This window comes from Mya arenaria, chromosome 7 (genome assembly GCF_026914265.1).
Source record: "Mya arenaria isolate MELC-2E11 chromosome 7, ASM2691426v1".
NCBI lineage: Eukaryota > Metazoa > Mollusca > Bivalvia > Myida > Myidae > Mya > Mya arenaria.
This window is the reverse complement of record NC_069128.1, coordinates 54,290,095-54,313,397: the sequence shown is the minus strand read 5'-3', so window position 1 is coordinate 54,313,397 and position 23,303 is coordinate 54,290,095. Positions and strand designations below refer to the sequence as shown.

General features: G+C 35.0%; 1 protein-coding gene across 1 annotated transcript; it reads left to right on the top strand.

Annotated features, from left to right (window-relative positions):
* Positions 1-7,317: 7,317 nt before the first annotated feature.
* Positions 7,318-13,753, top strand: LOC128240122 (uncharacterized). Its single transcript, XM_052956631.1, has 3 exons — positions 7,318-7,451; positions 11,593-11,736; positions 12,319-13,753. The coding sequence occupies exons 1-3, from the start codon at positions 7,397-7,399 to the stop codon at positions 12,504-12,506; spliced, it is 387 nt and encodes a 128-aa protein (XP_052812591.1). The 5' UTR covers positions 7,318-7,396; the 3' UTR covers positions 12,507-13,753.
* Positions 13,754-23,303: the final 9,550 nt, after the last annotated feature.

Below are 23,303 nucleotides of genomic sequence, written 5' to 3'. Positions count from 1 at the left end.
CTTAAGTGGGCGGTGACTGAGAAGTTTAGTGACTACCTCGCCACGTTCCACTTCACTGTCTTGACAGATAATAACCCTCTTACTTATGTGTTAACTACTGCCAAGCTTGATGCAACTGGCCAACGATGGGCCTCTGCTCTAGGAGAGTATTCATTTGACATCAAGTATAGAGCTGGTTTGAAAAACCAAGATGCAGATGGAATGAGCCGATATCCTTATGAGAACATCACAGATACAGACAACACAGAAAGAGTAAAGATCAGTGATCCAACTGTAAAGGCTATATGCAATTTGATTTCAGTACCTTTTGTTGACACTCTTCCAATGAGCATGAATATTCTAGAGGCAACTGAAGACCTTGGCCAACCACTTGCACAGAAAGACATGCGTGAAATCAGAAGAGCCCAACGGAGTGATCCTCTCATTGAAAAATGGAGAATTGCTGTTATTGACAAGAGGTTGCCAAGAAAGCTTCTACATGGGAACGATCTGAATATGAAGAAACAGTTCAAGAACTTGAGCATCAAAAGAGGGATCCTGTTCAGAAATATTCATGACAACGGTGACAATGACATTGAACAACTTGTGATTCCTGAGTCATTCAGACATGAGATACTGACGGGCATTCATGATCTTTCTGGTCATCCAGGGCAAGAAAGAACAATGCGTCTGTTAAGGGAGAGGTTCTATTGGCCTGGAATGACATCAGATGTGAAAGACTGGATAAGTAAGTGCGATAGATGTATTAGAAGGCAGGGGAAGATTGACCGTGCACCGCTCGTGAATGTTAATACATCATATCCACTTGAACTTCTCTGTGTTGACTACCTTTCTCTAGAGCCATGCAAGGGTAACATCAGCAACATTTTGATAGTCACTGATCATTATACCAAGTTTGCCAAAGCTATCCCTACCAGAAACCAAACCGCCAAGACTACAGCAGAAGCACTCTACAATGAGTTCTTGGTCAATTTCGGGATTCCTACGAGGCTACATTCGGACCAGGGAGCCAACTTCGAAAGCCAGATTATTTCGGAACTGTGCCGCATTACAGGTATGAAGAAAAGCCATACCACACCTTACCACCCACAAGGAAATGCAGGGCCAGAGCGATTTAATCGAACACTTCTTGGAATGCTTGGAACTCTCGAAGAAGATCAAAAGGCTGATTGGAAACGATACATCAGTAGTCTAGTGTATGCCTATAATTGTACACCGCATGAAGCAACCCGAGTGTCCCCATTTGAGTTGCTCTTCGGAAGAAGGCCTATGTTACCAATCGATGTAATGTTTGAGCAGGCAAGAGAAGAGCCGGTCAGTAAAACTACAGATGAATACATGGAAGATCTCCAAGAAAGGATCGTGAAGGCACACGAGATTGTGAACCATCATACACAAAGGTCGAAAATGAAACAAAAGAAATACTACGACCGCAAGACAAAACCTGTTAGGATTAATGTTGGGGACAGAGTACTTGTAAAGAAGATGGCTTTTGATGGTAAACATAAAATCGCCGACCGGTTCGAAGAAGAACCTTATACAGTACTTGACCAACCAAGAAGGGACATTCCGGTTTTTAAGGTAAGAGCTGAGGGCTCTGAGCGTGAAAGGACACTTCATCGGAATCATTTACTCTTGATTGAGCATCATGAGAATGACGATGTGTTGGGTGAAGTTGTTGCAGAACAGAAAGATGAAGTAAGGGATGCATCCGAAAGGAAAGAACTAGTGAGTGAATTCACTGAAGGTGATAGTGAGACTGACGAAGAAGGTGATGGCTATACAGGACCTGTATGCCACCATGGGGACGCCCATGAACCAGACAGTAACGTCAGCCATGAGAATGACAGCGTAGCTACGGGTAGAGACGAAGCTGTAGATGATGTAAGTATCATTAGTGAAGTTGAGGATGTTAATGTTAACACTCTATTTTCAGATGATACGCATACAAGCGGAATAGAAGTCCCGGAAGATCCAGTTACACAAGCAGAAGATCCAGAAGAAGTGATCCATACAGATGATTCTGCAGAGGTGCTACCGACAGTAGACGAACCCGAAGACCAGTTAGCTGCCGAAGCTATTGGAGATGCTGTAGGTTCACCTGTTGTAGACAGACTAAGACCAGTACCTCAACCACGACGTTCAGAACGCATCCGCAAACCACCTACAAGATTTGACGAGTTCCACATGTATAGCAACCAACCAGTGGACCGCAGATTGCAGGCATTGGACACACTTATGCAGTCTGGCATTCTGAAAGATGTGGATAGTGAGATAGCGTATCAACTAATAGGTGCAATTATGAATAAATAAGTTGCAATGCTGCACTTTTTATTGTTTTAGTTTGATCTGTGTAATCATTGATTTTTTTATGCATTTTAATAGTGTTTTGTTAAAACTATGTGGGCATAGTTTTTGTCACAGGGGGAGGAACTAGGACTGTTTTAAATTTTTGATTTTTTTGGAAAAGCATTTTTTTTTTCACAAATCGCTAATGAATTGCTTGTGTATGTAGTTAAGAAACTTAAGTAGTCACATGTTAGAGAAAGCTATGTACTGTTGAAAGTTTATGTAGAATTACATGTATACTATACATATAAGTATACGTCAGTATAAGCAGATTGTCAGACCAGATACTGGACTACTTTTTTTTGTTTTTGTTTGTTTTTACGTGACGTAATGACGGGACGTCATTTCACATAGCGGGGGAGTATGTGACCGGACCGATAACTGTATATCGCCGTTTTGTCTTCATTTCATGCGGAACACCTTGGTTTCTTGATTATCGGCTTGGCATGTTTTCGAGGAGACAATTTCATTGGTCGACATATATGTTACAGCGATTGTGATTGGTTCAGGCATGGTTTGATTCAGTCAGTCACGAAGTTTTGGAGCGAAAACACTGCGTTGTTAGAAACCTGTTTCTACAGAGTTGTTCGCTTTTGCATAAGGTTTTGCAGAACATAACTTAACCAGCACCGGAAGCGTGAGATGTGAGGGTTTTCAGTACCACATATTGATTACATCTCTACATTTATTGAGTCTTGTTCTTCCTATTCGTACAATACCGTACCGTTATACATGTCTACATTTATCTTAGATGCTTTAATGTAATACAGAGTAATTATTGGCTACATGTCTTCCTAAGGTACCTGTCTACATTTACCTGAGAACCTTTAATACAATGCAGAGTAACTATTTGCTACAAGCCTCCATTACGTACATGTCTACATTTATCGGAGATCGTTTAATGTAATGCAGAGTAACTATTTGCTACAAGACTCCCTTAGGTACATGTCTACATTTATCGAAGGTTGTTTAATGTAATGAACAGTAACTATTTGCTACAAGCCTCCTTTAGGTACATGTCTACATTTATCGAAGATCCTTTAATGTTATGCAGAGTATCTATTTGCTACAAGCCTCACTTAGGTACATGTCTACATTTATCGAAGATTCTTTAATGTAATGCAGATTAACTATTTGCTACAAGCCTCACTTAAGTACATGTCTACATTTATCGAAGATTCTTTAATGTAATGCAGACTAACTATTTGCTACAAACCACCCTTAGGTCCATGTCTACATTTATCAGAGATCGTTTAATATTATACATAGTAACTGTTTGCTACAAGACTCCTTAAGGTACATATCTACATTTATCGGAGACCGTTTAATATAATGCAGACTATTTGTTTGCTACAAGTCTCCCTTTGGTACCTCTCTACATTTATCGGAGATCCTTTAATATAATGCAGAGTAATTATTGGCTACAAGTCTTCCTAAGGTTCATGTCTATATTTATCTTAGATCCTTTAATGTAATGCAGAGTAATTATTGGCAACAAGTCGTCCTAAGGTACATGTCTACATTGATCGGATAACCTTTAATGTAATGCAGAGTAACTATTTGCTACAATCCTCCATTAGGTACATGCCTACATTTATCGAAGATCCTTTAATGTAATGCAGAGTAACTGTTTGCTACAAGCCTCACATAGGTACATGTCTACATTTATCGAAGATTCTTTAATGTAATGCTGAGTAACTATTTGCTAAAAGCCTCCATTAGGTACATATCTACATTTAACGAAGGTTCTTTAATGTAATGCAGAGTAACTATTTGCTACAAGCCTCCATTAGGTACATGTCTACATTTATCGCAGATTCTTTAATGTAATGCAGAGTAACAATTTGCTACAAGCTTCCCTTAGGTACATGTCTACATTTATCGAAGATTCATTAATGTGTTGCAGAGTAACTATTTGCTACAAGCCTCCCTTAGATACATGTCTACATTTATCGAAGATTCTTTAATGTAATGCAGAGTAACTATTTGCTACAAGCCTCCCTTAGGTACATGTCCACATTTATCGAAGATTCTTTAATGCTATGCAGAGTAACTATTTGCTACAAGCCTCACTTAAGTACATGTCTACATTTATCGAAGATTCTTTAATGTAATGCAGAGTAACTATTTGCTAGAAGTGTTCCTAAGGTACCTTTCTACATTCATCGGAGATTCTTTAATGTAATGCAGAGTAACTATTTGCTACAAGCCTCCCTTAGGTACATGTCTACATATATCGGAGATCCTTTAATGTAATGCAGATTAACTATTTGCTACAAGCCTTCCCTTAGGTACATGTCTACATTTATCGGAGATCGTTTAATGTAATGCAGAGTAACTATTTGCTTCAAGTCTTCCTTAGGTACCTTTCTACATTTATCGGAGATCCTTTAATGTAATGCAGAGTAACAATTTGCTACAAGCTTCCAAAGGTGCATGTCTACATTTATCGGAGATTCTTTAATGTAAAGCAGAGTAACTATTTGCTACAAGCCTCCCTTAGGTACATGTCTACATTTATCGGAGATCGTTTAATGTATTGCGGATTAACTATTTGCTACAAATCTTCCTACGGTACATGTCTACATTTATCGGAGATCGTTTAATGTATTGCGGATTAACTATTTGCTACAAATCTTCCTACGGTACATGTCTACATTTATCGGAGATCGTTTAATGTAATGCAGAGTAACAATTTGCTACAAGCTTCCAAAGGTGCATGTCTACATTTATCGGAGATTCTTTAATGTAAAGCAGAGTAACTATTTGCTACAAGCCTCCCTTAGGTACATGTCTACATTTATCGGAGATCGTTTAATGTATTGCGGATTAACTATTTGCTACAAATCTTCCTAAGGTACATGTCTACATTTATCGGAGATCCTTTAATGTATTGCGGAGTAACTATTTGGTACAAATCTTCCTTAGGTACCTTTCTACATTTATCGGAGATTCTTTAATGTAATGCAGAGTAACTATTTGCTACAAGCCTTTTGAAGGTACCTGTCTACATTTATCGAAGATTCTTTAATGTAATGCAGAGTTCCTATTTGCTACATGCCTTACTTAGGTACATGTTTACATTAAATGGAGACCTTTTACTGTAATGCACTTTGTGTTGCTGCCTGGCTTCTCTAGGTGTATGTCTGTATTAATATCTTACTAAAGACATTTTGAAGGCTTAAAGCAAAAAAGGTACTGTGCATTGCAGTAATATATCATCGTCCAGTATAGGATTGCAGTTGTGTAGGTACTGTGCGTTACTTTAATGATGGTATAGCCGGTAGGGTAGGATTAGATTCTGAAATAGGAAGCTATACATTTGTTAATGCACTGGGCAGCAATACTGTTGATCTTGTTGGATGTAAAAGAGATATTTTTCCATATGTACACAGCTTTCAGGTATTTTCTTGACATAAACTAATGTTTTATACTAATATAACCGTTATTTTGGATATTTGAACGCTCCTGGTTTGTTTAAAGAAACAAAAGAAAATAAACATGGGGAATAAACAATCGGTACTTTTACTTCGCGAACAAATATATCGGGGGCTAAATTCAAGGGTCAAAACACGTAAATCAAAACTCATTTTGCGAACAAAATAAACCTTTATATCTCAATAAAGTCGTATGTCGAAAATAATGGGCAGTATTCGGCTGCATCGTAATAAACGATTTAAATCTTGAGTGCGAAATCCGGGATTTGCAAACAGAAACGGGAGGAGGTAACAGTATACTTACAAAGTCCGAATCTGTTAAAGTTTAGTGAGTTGATGACCTCTCAAAAAACACACTAATGTTTATAGAAATTTGGCGATGTATGTGTATGAAGCATTTGAAATACGAAAACCTCTTTATATGTTTTAGGAGTAGACAACATAAAGTCCTCTTTTTGCTGTTAATACACACTGTCTAGCGACTTATATCTTATCTGTATAACAAAGTACTTTTATCATGTCCAACATGTAAACTCAAGTGTGACTGAGTGGTCAGTTGTGTTGTGCCGGTACTCGTATTGTGTTGTCAACTGTCCTCATGGGTGATTAGTGTGTGTGTGTACAATAACTTGTTTTTAAACTATTTTATTCCATTAATATATTCTAAAAAATGCATAATTTATTTCCCGCTTTTATTATTAAAAATCTCTTTCGAGTCAGGTTTTGAGGTGAAAACATCTCTTAGATAACTATTTCATATTCCACTTCCCGGTAAGTTTATGTTTTACCGTACTTGTATTATTGGAAATGTATTGTAATTACATTATGAAAGTATCTTGTGATTGGTATATTGGACAATTATTAATACTTAATTATTTTATTGCAATATATTACATATACTATATTAAGGACTTATTAGTTGATTTTGTACATTTGAGGATTTGTTCAAACCTTTGGAGTCTAAACAATAACAAAGACGAATCTGAACCGTAGCCTTCGTTATCAATGCTAAGAGACGGGGCACGGGTAATACATATATTGTCTAATGTATTATGAACTAAAGAAACTGTACTCCGTACGATGAAATAGCGAAAAAAAAAATTGTCGAAAACTGACATAAACTTGGTATCGATATGTACAATGCATTGAAACTTACTAACTGAAGTAACACATAGTTAACAATTAATTTATTTTCGCAGTGTTTTCGTATTTTTCCATTAAAAAAGATTACTGGGTATGTCTACCTAGTCTAGTAGAATTCATTCCTTATGCGTGATTGGCTAGTCGATTTTATCACGTGATATTACCGAGTTAGGTGTATAGCTTAATTATATCACATGTGTAGAGTAGGTCTTCATAGCTCAGTGGATACAACGCTGGACTGCAATTTTGGCGATACCGGTTCGGAACCGGTCTTCCACCTTTTCTTTTTTTTACCAATCTGGGGTACAGTCCCTTTAAATAAACAAAACTGAAGTATAACCAATCGCCACGGACTGCGAGCTTGCTCTCATGCATGCCGTTATGTAAACACGCCCTCGGTGGTGAGGTTGTGCAGATTTGGTGTGCGCAGCATTTGAATAGTCGAGGGTTTACAGCAATCATTCAGTATGGACGCAATGAAATTAGTTTGCATTGTTTTTGTTTTGGTTGGATTTTTAGCAGGTAAAATTTACTTATTTCTATCTATATTTCGTATTTCTTTTTCCGAATGTGTTATTTCATTGTTTTACATTTTACTAAGTTATGTTGTGCGTGTAGATGCAATCCTTTTGCAAACATGCATCTGATAAACAATGAGATACAAGCAGCGTTTCAACGTATGTCCCCACGTCCTTCACACCCAAATTTCTCGAAACATCTTTAGGTTAATAGGCTTAAATACCTTTTTCACTATGTCAAATTACATACTCAAATTAGATTTTGATTATTGAATTTTTTTTTATTCTGATTATCATCATGATATTACCTATCTTAAGGATAAAAACTCATCAAGTAGTAAATATAACGTCAAAAATAGCGAGCTTAGCTTAATTCTGCCATAAGGGATTAAAGAAGTTTCGAGAAAATTGGTCACAGGTCAGTGTTTTATTTCCTGGCTTGTAGAACTGGCAATTCAGTTTTTTTGAGGGAAAAACACACACAAAACACATCAATAACCTTTTTGTATCTTGATTTATTTTGTCATTGTGGATATTAAAGTGACGGCAAATAAGCATCAATCAACGGGAATGACTAGTTAAATGAGTAGCTATTCCAGACGTTGCTTTTTAAAGTTTTGAACAAATTTATCAACCTAAAACCCACCAACATTTCAATAATTCAATAAAAAACACAGGGACAAGCCCAGTAGCCAAAAATAACCCCTATCTAAAGTTTGTATTATTTTTACCGCCGCATGGTGGTAATCTTCAGTGACCAAATATCGTGGTTATATAAAGTATTATACTGGTCAAATGATCAAATATGGAAGCAGATTATTCGCCTTTTAAAGTCAATGTCAGCAAGGGGTGTCATTTACTAAACGTCTTAAGTAATTTCATAACTCAAGTTGAATTTCTAAAAATTAAAATTTTCAAACTCACATTTAAAGAAATATAATACAATCAAAGAAATAAACTAAATGTACGCCCAGCATTAACATTAAAGTATGTGTATGCATATGTATACGTTAACTATAAATATAATATAGACGGAATCACATGGACACATTTCAATTCATTTGTCAACCGGTTTGGTTTCTTGCTAAGCGTCGCGAATATTAATTTATTCGCCTCAAGGTATGCATGAACTGAGCTATATTGTATTCGCCCTGATGAACATAAACCCTATCCTAAATTACCTTGGTGAAGATGCAGCAAGATATACATGGTATGAGCTTTTCGCTCTGATGACCACGAACCTGGCGTTTCATTTCACAATCTGCTGTATATTATATAATTATGTTCATGTGTTTTTCTGTTCTATTACGATAACGCCTCATGATTTGATTTCAATTGCTATCCTTAAAGATTCACTCTTACTCCAAAAACAGATTTACCACAATTAAAAGAATTGTTTTGATATACCAAAAAGAATGAACAAATGTCGAAAACAAATGGTTCTTATGAAGGATACTGAGTTTTACATGAAAGAAAGGTGCAGAAAACATGGTATTTCTACCTTATAAGACTGAAGTAGATCACTATATATCTTTCAGCACTCAGCAATCTTTTTTGTGTTTTCACCTGTTAAACACACAGTTACAGTCTTGTTTTTAACAAATTAATATTTTTTATTAATTAATGCATTCTTTAGTTAGTAGCTCAAGGTGTATCGCTCAAATTGTATGTGTGTATGTATTGATTTTGAATAAGGGTGTCACTTTAACTGTTATTGTTTGTAGTAAAATTGGACTACGACGCCTTAAAAAAAACTCATTTTTGTAAAATTGTACAGCCGTAGTATTTTTTACTTAAATTATATGTGTGTAATACATGTGTACTGATTTTAACAGTTATCGTTTGCAGTAAAATTGAACTGCCTGACTACTGTGGAAAGAAAAATACTTTTTTTATAAAGTTAAATTCCTACGACGCCTCATAAAAACCTCTTTTATATTGTTTTCCTTAACATTTCTGTGAACTTGTACAGCCGTAGTATTGTGGAAAGCAACTATATCATTTATAGAGATCTACATAGAAACATTATAAGCCGGGACTTCATTTATTTTCCATTTACCGAGACAGATAAAAGAAATTTAATGAAATTGATAAATGGCAACATAAACGAGGTTTATCCTTCAGCGGTCCTTGTTTGGTTTTAGCTTTTAAATATATGCAAATTATTGATCGTAAAGATAATAACATTATGTGAACGCATTATGTGTGCAGAATCCTACGCGCACTGATGCTTTTAAATACGTCGAATGGTTAAGGTTTATGAGACTGTTTTTTCATTTTCAAATTACCATAACTAACAATCCATTTTGTTTTGATGATAGAAACAATTTCATACATTACGCACACATAACAAAGAGATCAAAGACATAGGATGAATATATCACACCGTCAAATAAGCGCTTGTGGATATACTTCTTCATATAATGATTAGATTTTGTTTGTCAGCGTACAGCGGCTCGACGGTTTGAATTTGATGAAATAATATTTGAAAAAAACACACGTTTTTTTATAATATAATAACACAGCTATATTTTAGTGGGCACAATGATTTGTATTAATGAATAAAGGGAACGAACTACTGGTAAAAACTGCCTATTGAATGCCTTTTATTTACCGACTGCAAAAAAACAATGAGTTGACAAAACTATAACTTTCTTTTGAAGTATGTTCACTTTACCTGTAAAACATAATCAATCGTATTGAAATGATGCCAAATGTTTCTACAGTGTTTTCAAAGTCTTTGAAACTTTGGTTTTTATTCATAAATGTGCAAAGTCCTGCATTCAATACAGGATACACAAGCAGATCAAATAAACAACAAATGAACAGTAGAAATGGCTAGACATAATTAACGGTATGCTAAAAAAAGAGAAAAACGTTTAGTTTAGTTAAAAACAATTTAGTAACATTATTAAAAGAGATAAAATTATCATAACATGTTGAATCTTTAGAAGTCCGATATGATCTTGATAGTTTGGGACCATTATAGCCTTTTTTTAGTTCCTTTGGCGCCTCTAAAATGAATTTTAATTTTCGTGAATATATATTTTTTTCATTTTTTTTTCAATTCAATCAATAGCTGATTGTTTTAAAATTAGCCAAACAGCAGTGCTTGCTGAACCACCAACGAAAGTAAATGTACTGCCCTTAAGAAATACGCAATCCAACTTGACAAAACAAAATTTAGAGCTTTATCAAGACTAATTTGGCGCATACCTAAAAAATCGTCCAAGGAGAAATATGGAAGAAAATGAGTGTTAAATTACCTCCAAATGCGACATTTCAGACTAGACATTGTTCAAATTTTGTTGGGGAAGCTAAGCAAAACAACCCTGCCAACACTTTAAGCTAAAGAAATTTCGTTTCTGAGGGAGAGACGAAAGTCAAAAGGTTACGCCCCTAATTTACGCCCCATCTAACGTTGGAACCTTGATACTCCCCTGAAATTCCAACTCAAAGCATACGTTAAATTATTCAGTTTGCATTTTAACACTGTCCTTCTCCACTCCTTAATCCCTTTGAAATAAAATCAACATATAATGGTCACCAGTCACCCCGCACTCATTCATACAGTCGAACCCCGTTGGCCCCAACTCCCAGCGATCGGCAAAAATACCTCAAGTCTCAGAAAATTCGAGCCAAGCTGGAATGTTTAACTTCAGTACATAGAAATCGGTCCTTAACATCTAGTTTGAGCCAACGAGGAATTCGAGCCAAGCGAATTCGAGCCAACGGAGTTCGACCCAAATACACTGGATATCCTGACATAAACTTGAGTGTAAAACTAATGTGGTTAATTGTCGAGTAATGGACATCAGTATAACCATTAGTGGTGAACATTTGTGCACACATCACAGCCAAAATACCCCCACCCCTAAAACCCTAAAATCTTCCAAGTTTACTTTTTATTTAAATATAGGAGAAGAAAAGAAATAGGGTACGCTAAAAATGCATCATTTCTGGCTAGAATTTGTTAAAATTGCCAACACTTTCAGCTAAATAATTTCGTTACTGTGGGAGGGGCGCAAGTCAAAGGGCTATGCCCCTCAGCTACGCCTCCTCTGGCGTCGAATCACTTTTATACTGAACAAGTATAACAACTGTATATTTTGAATGGTTCACATGTCTAAAGCATTTCATTTCAGGCGTTTCCGATGCCATCAAATGCTACGAGTGTGATTCCATAAAGTCACCAAATTGCAAAGATGAATTCAAAAAAAAAGGCATCCCGGTTAAAGAAAACTGCCTAGAATGCATGAAAACGAAGTCATCGAAGGACGGACTCCAGAGTAAGAAGCTAGACATTCATTGGTTGCAACCGACATATTTATATGTCAACATCCGGTGTTTTACGGAATGCTGTTAGGGCCATCGCTTGTGAATGTGTTGATCTAAAACGCGAAGTCACGAAACTACGATAATGAAAACGCGAAATCACGAAACTACGATGATAAATACGCGAAGTCACGAAACTACGATGAAGAAAACGCGAAATCACGAAACTACGATGATGACAACGCGACAGTACGAGTATCGCGTTTCAGATGAACACATTCACAGACGATGACCCTAACGGCATTCCGTAGTGTTAATGCAAATTAATTGTAAATTTCCCGACAGTTCACACGTATAAAACACAGTAAAACAATATTTACTTCTTAAAAACATGCGTAATTTTCAACAACATACCCTATAACGTCATATTTTATAACTTGAAATAATTTAGATAACACAAAGAAAGAAAGAAACTTGACCGACAAATAAACACGAAATAGCAATAACTTCGGATAAATGGTGTTCGGGATTGCTGTGTTTAAATGTAAACGAGATTGCATATGTCATTAACAAAACTGAACGTCCTATATTTTCAGTCCTATCGAGAACATGCAATCTAAACAAACTCGGGACAACGGACGAATGCAAGCAAGAAAAGACGAATGGCGCCGAAGTGAACATGTGCACGTGTTACAAGGATGGATGTAACGGAACACCCCGCGTGACCATCCCGTTCATCTCCTTGCTAACAGGCGTGCTGGTCGCTCTTAAACTAATGCATTGATTGTTTGACAGACAATGTTTATATGTTCATCAATCAGTAAGGCATGGACGGGTAGAAGATTCTGACCGGGCAACCGATTGTTAATTACCAACCCATACCCGGGTGCCCTTACATATATTTCACGCCGCAGCGTATCCGAGATATATTATAGTAAATACAATGTATTATCCCTTATTTAAAGCAACGCTAAGTTACAATGCCATCTGAAACAAAACAAAAACAGTTAGCAAATATTTTGATCGTTTCTGAAATCATTTGACCTCAGTCACAAAAGTGAAATAGCTCAAACAATTATAGATTACAACAAGCAGCAGATGAAAAATAGACGAAAAATCAAATCGAAACACAATCTAGTAGATTGTGTTGCCTTATTGGTTGGGTACCGCGTACTTAAATTATATCCGGGTACCGTCAAACATAAACGACCAACAGTACTCGTCCATACCCTTTCAAACACGTTCTATATTAATTTCATTTCATAGAGGATAATTGTTTGTTGATATATTGCACTATGTTACACTGAGTGATCACCAACAGTTATATTTCACTAGTGGCTGCTGTTGAAATATTATATTTCTCTAGTGGTTATTTGAAAAAGAGATTGTGTTCTTACACTGAAACAAACAATTTAATCGATTTATTTTATACTTACGATTCATTTACATGTACACATAATTCATATTTTATTTGAGAATTGCGCCAAATTGTAGCCGTCTGACTTCACATAGGAAATGACTTCATTGATTATCATCACAGCACTGAGTGCGTTTATGACTGTTTTTACATAGCAATGGGGTCAAATCAAACAACAGTGTAATTATTTGTAGATAATGTATTAAATGGGGTGTTTTAACAGGATATACTTCATTGTTACTTTGCAATAAACAATAGAAATGTATGAAGTGAAAAATAGTGTCCTTAAATGTTTTGTTTACCCCTTGTCAACCTATTTACAGGATAATGCAATTTGCTAATTACGCTTACTATTACTTGTTTTGTATAACTTGCTTTGAAGTATTTAGACAAAGTGGAGAATGCTTGTTAATATATATTGTACAGCAATTCAGACAAATGACGAACACAAACGACGAAATGTGTATGTCGCCGTTTCTTTCCTATTTGTCATACTTCATTTTTGTATGTTTGTGCACTTGCCATAATATGTAATCATATTTAATATCATGTTATAAATGTTCCAATTGAAATCTATATACAATGCTTTTTCATTAAACAATAAAATAATGTTATACTTTGTTTTGAATAAACATGAGTGCGGCTTATTTTCGCCCTGCTATTTGGCGCATTTCGCATTGTTGAAGTTTTCGCCCCGACACTTGGCGCATTTCTTATTGTGGACGTTATCGCCCCGCAGCTTAGTGCATTTCGCATTGTTGAAGTTTTCGCACCGCCACTTGGCGCATTTCGCATTGTTGACGTTTTTGCCCCGCCACTTGGCGCATTTCGCATTGTCGAAGTTTTCGCCCGCCACTTGGCGCATTTCGCATTGTTTTAGTTTTCGCCCCGCAACATGGCGCATTTCGCACTGTTGAAGTTTTCGCCCCGCCACTTGGCGCATTTCGAATTGTCGAAGTCGCCCCGCCACTTGGCGCATTTCGCACTGTTTAAGTTTTCGCCCCGCCACTTGGCGCATGTCGCATTGTTGAAGTTTTTGCCCCTTCACTTGGCGCATTTCGCACTGTTGAAGTTTTCGCCCCGCCACTTGGTGCATGTCGCATTGTTGAAGTTTTCGCCCCGCAACTTGGCGCATTTCGAATTGTCGAAGTCGCCCCGCCACTTGGCGCATTTGCATTGTCGAAGTTTTCGCCGCGCCACTTGGCGCATTTCGCATTGTTGAAGTTTTCGCACCGCAATTTGCGTTACTTCGTAGGGGCAAAAGAGAAAAATGCGATTAGTTTGCTTCAAAAATGTTAACACGAATTGGCAAACAATTAGCCAACAAATTAAAATAAAATGGTCTGAATCAAGACATAAAGCCTATATACTGAGAATAGCTCAATTTGCTAGATATATGAAACTCAAATGTATGATGCCTTGAATTGTCAAATGAGCTAGTATGTGGTCGATAAACCATCATTTTACATAATTCAAAAAATACACGCAACATTCATGTCGCCTTAAATCTGTATCAGATGAGTTTACTCGTTTAAAAAGCACGGAATGGTTTTCCCGTTTAAAAATAGCGTGGAATATTTTCTTGCGAACACCTTGCTATCCACGTGATCGTTTTACACACTAACACGTCAATAGGTCTTAGCCAACTCGCTGTCAATTTAAGCTCAAAAAATTCCATCGATCAATTTAATAACCGATCTCATTAGTATGTCGGGCTTTGTGTCTACGTTGTTTCGCAGCAGTTTTCTGCTTACTTGCCATCCGTCCTTCAGGGAAGGCATGGAGTGGGTAGTGTCAGCATGTGAAAGTCACGTGATGAGTGTTGGTAAATGTACCGACGCTATCCTTAAAACTAACTGGGTAGACGACTGGAGTTGATTTTGAATTAGAAACATACGAAAACACTGCGACAGTAATATGTGTCGTAAGCGTTAGTATTCACCACTAAAGAAGAGTCAATGCGTTGTACACAAAGATTTTAGTTCTATGTTAGTTTTTGACATTTTTCACTTCTTTTCTTGGTGTTGTATCATCTGGTGTCTAGTCCCATTAAAATCAGTTGTTCTAAGGCACATTGTTTTTTTCCCTTCCGTATAATTTGTTTAACACTGATGATAAACATAGAATAAGTTTTGAGTGGTACTCACATTAATAGCGTTAGCCTAAACCTATTTATTGAGCCGATTGTTCAAAACTTTATCAAAGTTAACAACATGGTTAACAGCATCGTTTTTATCTTTTAAACCTGGTTTGTTGGCGATGTGCTCACAAATTTAAATATAAACAAGCATAGCTAAAATATTTGTCTCAAAATTTTGCTAGAAATACTACAGACCACAGGTCTGAGCAGTAAAGCTTTAAGAGTTAACAACAATGACATAAACAACGTTGTTAAATTTAACAAAGTTCAGAATAACTGACTCTTTGTTACTGCTCTCAATCTAGTTCAATTAAAAAGTTAGTAAAGTCAATAATACGTTATATATTCATACTCTTTTTAAACACAACGATTAGTGTGCTTATGTTTCACTTACAATTCCGGCCCTAATTTCTCGAATCATCTTAAGTTCCTTAAAACATAACTAATCTAAGCACACTTTATTTGTTTTTCAATATTTAGCATAATATTTAATTCAGAGTTTTTATACTTTAGATAGGAATATTCTTTATGATAATCACAATAAACCGGTTTTCATTTTACAAAATTCATTTTAAGTATATATTTTGGCTAATTGAAATAAGCTACTCAAGCAGGTTTAGATTAAAGAAATTCGAGAAATTGGGGCCAGAAAAATAACAGTGGACAAACTTTGTAAGCTGATCATTTATTTTCAACCCAATCCTAAATATTTAAAGTACATTTTGAATAAAATAATTTAACCGCAGGCAACAACAATATTGATGAGTAGTTTTATGTTTCATACATGTATATCATTAAGTATGAAACAGAATGCTCGTTTTCAAATACAGTTTCGTTCTAATGTAAAATGCTGACGATAAAGTTCAGCAGACCGTTGCCAGTTTGCACTATTACTAAATTTACTTTGAGTGAAAATCAGCGAACACCAACTTGTTAATTTACTCGTAGGCTTGCAAACGCATTTGTATAGAATGGCAATATCAAACATTTATTGAAAGGGACTAGACACGAGATGGTCCAAAACATGGTAAATACTGTATTGCCTCAAAACACGCCTAGAATTGTCAATGCCAGCTAGTAGGAGGCCGATGATACATCACTTTACATGGTTAAAATAATAAACCCAACAATCAGGTTGCTTGCTGTCTCATCTGTGTTTCCCTGTTTAATATACCGCATAACGGTTTTCTTATTATTTTATTTGTACAGATAAATATTCCGATGCTATTTTTTAACTTACTGGGATATATTTGGATTGCTCAAGATGTAGGAAATATGGATCTATTTATATATACTTTTAGACAACGGATAATTAACTGTTTCGTCCAAAACTGGCATAACGACATTAGTGAGTCCTCAAGGTGTCATTATTATAAACATTACAAAACATTATTAAATACAGAAAGGTACTTACACCTGGAAATTTTATTAAAATATAAGATTGCGTTTGCTAGGTTTCGCTTCTCCAACCATAAACTGAATATTGAACTTGGAAGATATATAAATACTCCACAAGCTGAGAGACTTTGTATATATTGTCTGAATCAAAATTTGACAGTTATTGATTGTGAATATCATGCATTCTTTCAATGCCTTAAATTCGATATTTTTCGTAGACAGTATCTTTTTAATTGGTATTCATCTGGTAATAGTTTAAATGATTTCTACTCTTAATGTCTACTGAAAATGATAATACAATATTGAAGTTAACGATCTATGTATACCATCTGTTAGACATTATAAAAATGCAAATCGTATGTTGCAACTACTATACTATAATTGTTTTTTATGTACATTTTGTGTATTTTGGGCCGGTGGCCTTTATTTACTTGAATAAAATGAATTAAATTGTATTGAATTGTACGCGGTAAACAACTGTATTAAATTTCGGATTGGAAAATTGTGCAAAAACTGTGAAAGATGCATGTGTCGTAATCAATGTGATATATCAGTAAGTAAGATTCAATGCGTTGTACACAGGGATGTCAAGTTTTTGCAAATTTTCTTTTTTTCTTGTAATTGTAATCTGGTGTTTAGCCCCTTTAATCACCATTTGTTGAGCAATAATGTAACATATTTGTACAAAAGACCGATGGTAACATTCTTAATCCAATACTTCGTGATTCCTTTTCACAGATTCACGACTCAATTTCTCGAATTCATGATTTCACGATTTCAACTCGCTATTTCACAATTTAAATATTCTAATCTATGTGACATTGCATGGACGCCTGATCAAGTCGTGATGTTTTTTTATTAAATACATAATACACTACGGACGTGTATTGGTACTTCTTAAACAATAAAAACTTATTATGAATTTTTAATGTAGATGCAGAGCTGCAAACGTTTATGTTCTGTATATCTTCAAACGTATTGCATGGCTTTACAAATTCAAGTATTGCATAGATGTTAACATTTTCTTTTCGAATATCTTAAAATTTACTGCAAAGCTGTAAATCTTTACGTGTGAAATAGCTGTACACGTTTATATATTGCATAGCTGTACACGTTTATATATTGCATAGCTGTACATGTTTATATATTGCATAGCTGTACATGTTTATATATTGCATAGCTGTACACGTTTATATATTGAATAGCTGTACACGTTTATATATTGCATAGCTGTACACGTTTATATATTGCATAGCTGTACACGTTTATATATTGTATAGCTGTACACGTTTATATATTGCATAGCTGTACACGTTTATATATTGCATAGCTGTACACGTTTATATATTGCATAGCTGTACACGTTTATATATTGCATAGCTGTACACGTTTATATATTGTATAGCTGTACACGTTTATATATTGTATAGCTGTACACGTTTATATATTGCATAGCTGTACACGTTTATATATTGCATAGCTGTACACGTTTATATATTGTATAGCTGTACACGTTTATATATTGCATAGCTGTACACGTTTATATATTGTATAGCTGTACACGTTTATATATTGCATAGCTGTACACGTTTATATATTGTATAGCTGTACACGTTTATATATTGCATAGCTGTACACGTTTATATATTGCATAGCAGTACACGTTTATATATTGCATAGCTGTACACGTTTATATATTGCATAGCTGTACACGTTTATATATTGTATAGCTGTACACGTTTATATATTGTATAGCTGTACACGTTTATATATTGCATAGCTGTACACGTTTATATATTGCATAGCTGTACACGTTTATATATTGCATAGCTGTACACGTTTATATATTGCATAGCTGTACACGTTTATATATTGCATAGCTGTACACGTTTATATATTGTATAGCTGTACACGTTTATATATTGTATAGCTGTACACGTTTATATATTGTATAACTGTACACGTTTATATATTGCATAGCTGTACACGTTTATATATTGTATAGCTGTACACGTTTATATATTGCATAGCTGTACACGTTTATATATTGCATAGCTGTACACGTTTATATATTGTATAGCTGTACGCGTTTATATGTTGTATAGCTGTACACGTTTATATATTGTAGAACTGTACACGTTTATATATTGCATAGCTGTACACGTTTATATATTGTATAACTGTACACGTTTATATATTGTATAGCTGTACACGTTTATATATTGCATAGCTGTACACGTTTATATATTGCATAGCTGTACATGTTTATATATTGCATAGCTGTACACGTTTATATATTGCATAGCTGTACACGTTTATATATTGCATAGCTGTACACGTTTATATATTGCATAGCTGTACACGTTTATATATTGTATAGCTGTACATGTTTATATATTGCATTGCTGTATACGTTTATATATTGCATAGCTGTACACGTTTATATATTGTAAAGCTGTACATGTTTATATATTGCATAGCTGTACACGTTTATATATTGCATAGCTGTACACGTTTGTATATTGCATAGCTGTATATGTTTACATATTGCATAGCTGTACACGTTTATATATTGCATAGCTGTACACGATTATATATTGCATAGCTGTACATGTTTATATATTGCATAGCTATACACATTTATATCTTGCATAGCAAAAATCTTTACGTATGGCATAGCTGTAAATTATTTGTATTGCATAGCTGTAAATCTTTACGTGCGGCATAGGTGTAAACTATTTGTATTGCGTAGCTATAAATCTTTACGTATGGCATAAGTGTAAACTATTTGTGTTGCATAGCTGTAAATCTTTACGTATGGTATAGCTGTAAATTATTTGTATAGGAAAGCTGTAAATCTTTACGTCTGGCATAGCTGTAAACTACCTGGTTGGCATATCTGTAAATCTTAACGTTAAACATAGCTGTAAACTATTTGTATTGTATAGCTGCAAAAAATTACGTATAGCATAGGTGTAAACTAATTGTAGTGCAAAACTGCCATTATTTACGTATGACATATTTGTAAAATATTTGTATCGCATAGCTGTTTATCTTTACGTCTGGCATAGCTGTAAACTATCGGTGTGGCATAGCTGTAAATCTTTACGTATGACATGGCTGTAAACTATTTGTATGGCATAGCTGTAAATCTTTACGTCTTGCATAGCTGTAAACTATCTGTGTGGCATAGCTGTTAATCTTTACGTATGACATAGCTGTAAACTATTTGTATTTCATAGATGTGAATATTTACGTATGACATAGCTGTAAACTATTTGTATTTCATAGATGTAAATATTTACGTATGGCATAGCGGTAAACTATTTGTATTGCATAGCTGTAAATATTGACGTATGACATAGCTGTTAACTTTTTGTATTGCATAGCTGTAAATATTTACGCATGACAAAGCGGTAAACGTTTTGTATTGCAAAGCTGTAAATCTTCACGTCCGGCATAGCTGTTAAACTATCTGTGTGGCATAGCTGTAAATCTTTACTAAGTATAACATAGCTGTAAACTATTTGTATTGCATAGCTGTAAATAATAACGCATGACATAGCTGTAAACTATTTGTATTGCATAGCTGTAAATAATAACGCATGACATAGCTGTTAACTATTTGAATTGCAAAGCTGTAAATCTTAACGTCTGGCATAGCTGTTAAACTATCTGTTTGGCATAGCTGTAAATCCTTAAGTATGACATAGCGGTAAACTATTTGTATTGCATTCCTGTAAATATTAACGTACGGCATAGCTGTACACTATTTGTATTGCATAGCTGTAAATATTGACGTATAACATAGCTGTTAACTTTTTGTCTTGCATAGCTGTAAATCTTTACGCATGGCAAAGCGGTACACGTTTTGTATTGCATAGCTGTAAAGCTTTACGCATAACATAACTGTAAACTATTTTTGTATTGCAAAGCCTTTAATCTTTACGTATGACATAGCTGTTAACGACTTGTATTGCATAGCTGTAAATCTTTACGTATGGCATAGCTGTTAACGACTTGTATTGCATAGCTGTAAATCTTTACGTATGGCATAGCTGTTAACGACTTGTATTGCATAGCTGTAAATCTTTACGTATGATATAGATGTAAACTTATTGTATTGCAGAGCTGTAAATCTTTACGTATGACATAGATGTAAACTATTTGTATTGCAGAGCTGTAAATCGTTATGTATGACATAGCTGTACTATTTGTATTGCAGAGCTGTAAATCTTTACGTATGACATAGCTGTACTATTTGTATTGCAGAGCTGTAAATCTTTACGTATGGCATAGATGTAATCTATTTGTATTGCAGAGCTGTAAATCTTTACATATGACATAACTGTATGACTATTGAATATAGCTTCCTTACATAATTAAGCTTTCAGTCCTTTGATTTTATGAAATTGTTACAAATTTATGTTATCTTTAAAACTTTCTTTGGCTGACTCGAAGTGTTTTGCATGTGACGTCATTTTCTTCAAATATTTTACATAGGTAATCATTTGGAAGAAAAGATTAGCTAATATACGTCGTATTTATTTTGAATAATGTTTTCTTTATTTGTTCCCAGTTTTAGTACAATGATCCTTTTTATTATGAAACTCTATGATCACATAGTTTTAAACCTTTTATTTTATAATGCAGACTGTGTGTGATGCTCATAGTTTCAAACAATGACTGCATCGTATCTTTAAAAAGTTTTTGCATAAGGTGCATTGAATTGTATTCCTCCGTATGCAGATAGAGTTGGGATCTCTAATCAATGAAGTACTTGGGGTTTACCTATAAGTTTATTATTATTTGTTTTATTATTAAGTTTCCTGAAGTTAATGCATACTTTGATAAGACTTACCTTTTACGTTTTTCTTTATTTAGGATTGTTGGGATAAGAGTGAGGTCTGTGCACGTAAACTGTTTTAAACCCCTAGTCAATTTACATTTTACTGACCATTCCAAGGCGGTACCTATAAATCTTTGATAAACATACCTAGTTTTTAATGTATGCACTGTGCTGTTTCTGTAGTTTTGTGCTGTTGTTCCATGTTTCTTGTTTGTGAATTTTTGTTTTTGTGTTCTATGTCTTTGGCGTTTACCAAGTGCAATTAAACCGGGTTTATGTTTAAAATATTTGCTACTGAGCTTGTTTCTGTAGTTTTTCACATAGGTATAGCTGTAAATCTTAACGTATGACATAGCTGTAAAGTATTTGTATTGCATAAGTGTAAATCTTTACGTATGGCATAGCTGTAAACTATTTTTATGACATAGCTGTAAACTATTTGTATTGCAGAGCTGTGAACGTTTACCATATTTTCCATCTTTTAAAGTTCATGTATTGCATATCTTTAAACGATAATTTTGCCAAAGGTTCAGAGCCCACATACACGAACATTTCTGTTGATAGGGTTTTAGCTTAGAAAAACGAACCACCTCTTGGATGAGAGTATAGCGTAATGCTACTGTTCACTTAACTTGTTGGAAGTCTTTAAGCTGCCAACCACTTCCATATTCTAATGACGATCAAATATGCCCTACATTACTAAACATACAGTATGTAGACACATATCCATTTAATTAAAAGCTCATTATCTCTTAAATATAACCTTAATAAACGTATAATGTTACAAGAGGCAGACACCTATACCATAAGACCGCTCTTAGCGTGAGCTATTTGTACACAAAATTCTAACATATTGCTGAGCCGATGAAATGGTATTGACGCCCTCAAGGAAAAGAGACCATAGTTATAAGAATTTGAGTCACTTTGAATGAATGGCCGGGTTTTATATGTTAAAATGTCATAAAGGTCTAGGTCATATAAAGATACCATGTGCTTTAGGTAAGTGAAAATAACTGTGTAAGAGAGACAATATATAGTCAGAGAATGCAGTTGATTTATCATTTTACTCTCCCTTGTCTTTTGTTAAAGAAGCGGAAATCTTCAAGCTTAATAGATTGTTGTGCACTTATGCATGTGCTAATGGTCAGTATTGAGTTGCATTTGTTGTATTTTGTGTTTGTCTTGATCATTATTTCATTCAGCTTCATTTATTTAGTTTTCTCATGACATAAGCTTGTTTTGTATTGAAATAGAAATGACATGTCCATGATATTCTTTCAGCCTATAGCCTTTAAGCATATACAAACATATGTGGGGTTTTGGTAGCAGTTGGTAGCATGCATGGACAGCAGAGGTCACCGTGGGAGAACGAGTGGGTTAGGAGTGCTTGGTTCCTTAAATTGGTAAGCACAGTGTTGTTGTTTTCTTTTACGTATGTACTGTGCTTTTGTTCTTGTTGTTGTAAATGATAATGTTGTTGTTGTTGTTGTTGTTTGTTTACACTAACTTATTTTACAACAGTTGTGAAACAAGTTTTATCAACATCATATCAATCACTCTCGTTGGCACGATATGACGCGAGAGTGTGGCCTTGTGTAATGGGGGAAACCGGAGTAACCGAAGAACACTCACTTGTCCAACTTTGTGACCACAAACCAATCTCACATGCGCCCAGTCCGGGAATAAAACCCGGGTCGCCTATGTGAAAAGCGAGTGGGCTAACCACTGCGCCAACAGGGTTCGACTGTATATGGTATCCTGGACATTTAACCTCGAG

Coding starts and splice junctions, on each gene's coding strand:
- LOC128240122 (XM_052956631.1), top strand. CDS start 7,397: ATGGACGCAATGAAATTAGTTTGCATTGTTTTTGTTTTGGTTGGATTT. Junction 7,452..11,592: donor TTTGGTTGGATTTTTAGCAG/GTAAAATTTACT, acceptor ATTTCATTTCAG/GCGTTTCCGATGCCATCAAA. Junction 11,737..12,318: donor ATCGAAGGACGGACTCCAGA/GTAAGAAGCTAG, acceptor CTATATTTTCAG/TCCTATCGAGAACATGCAAT.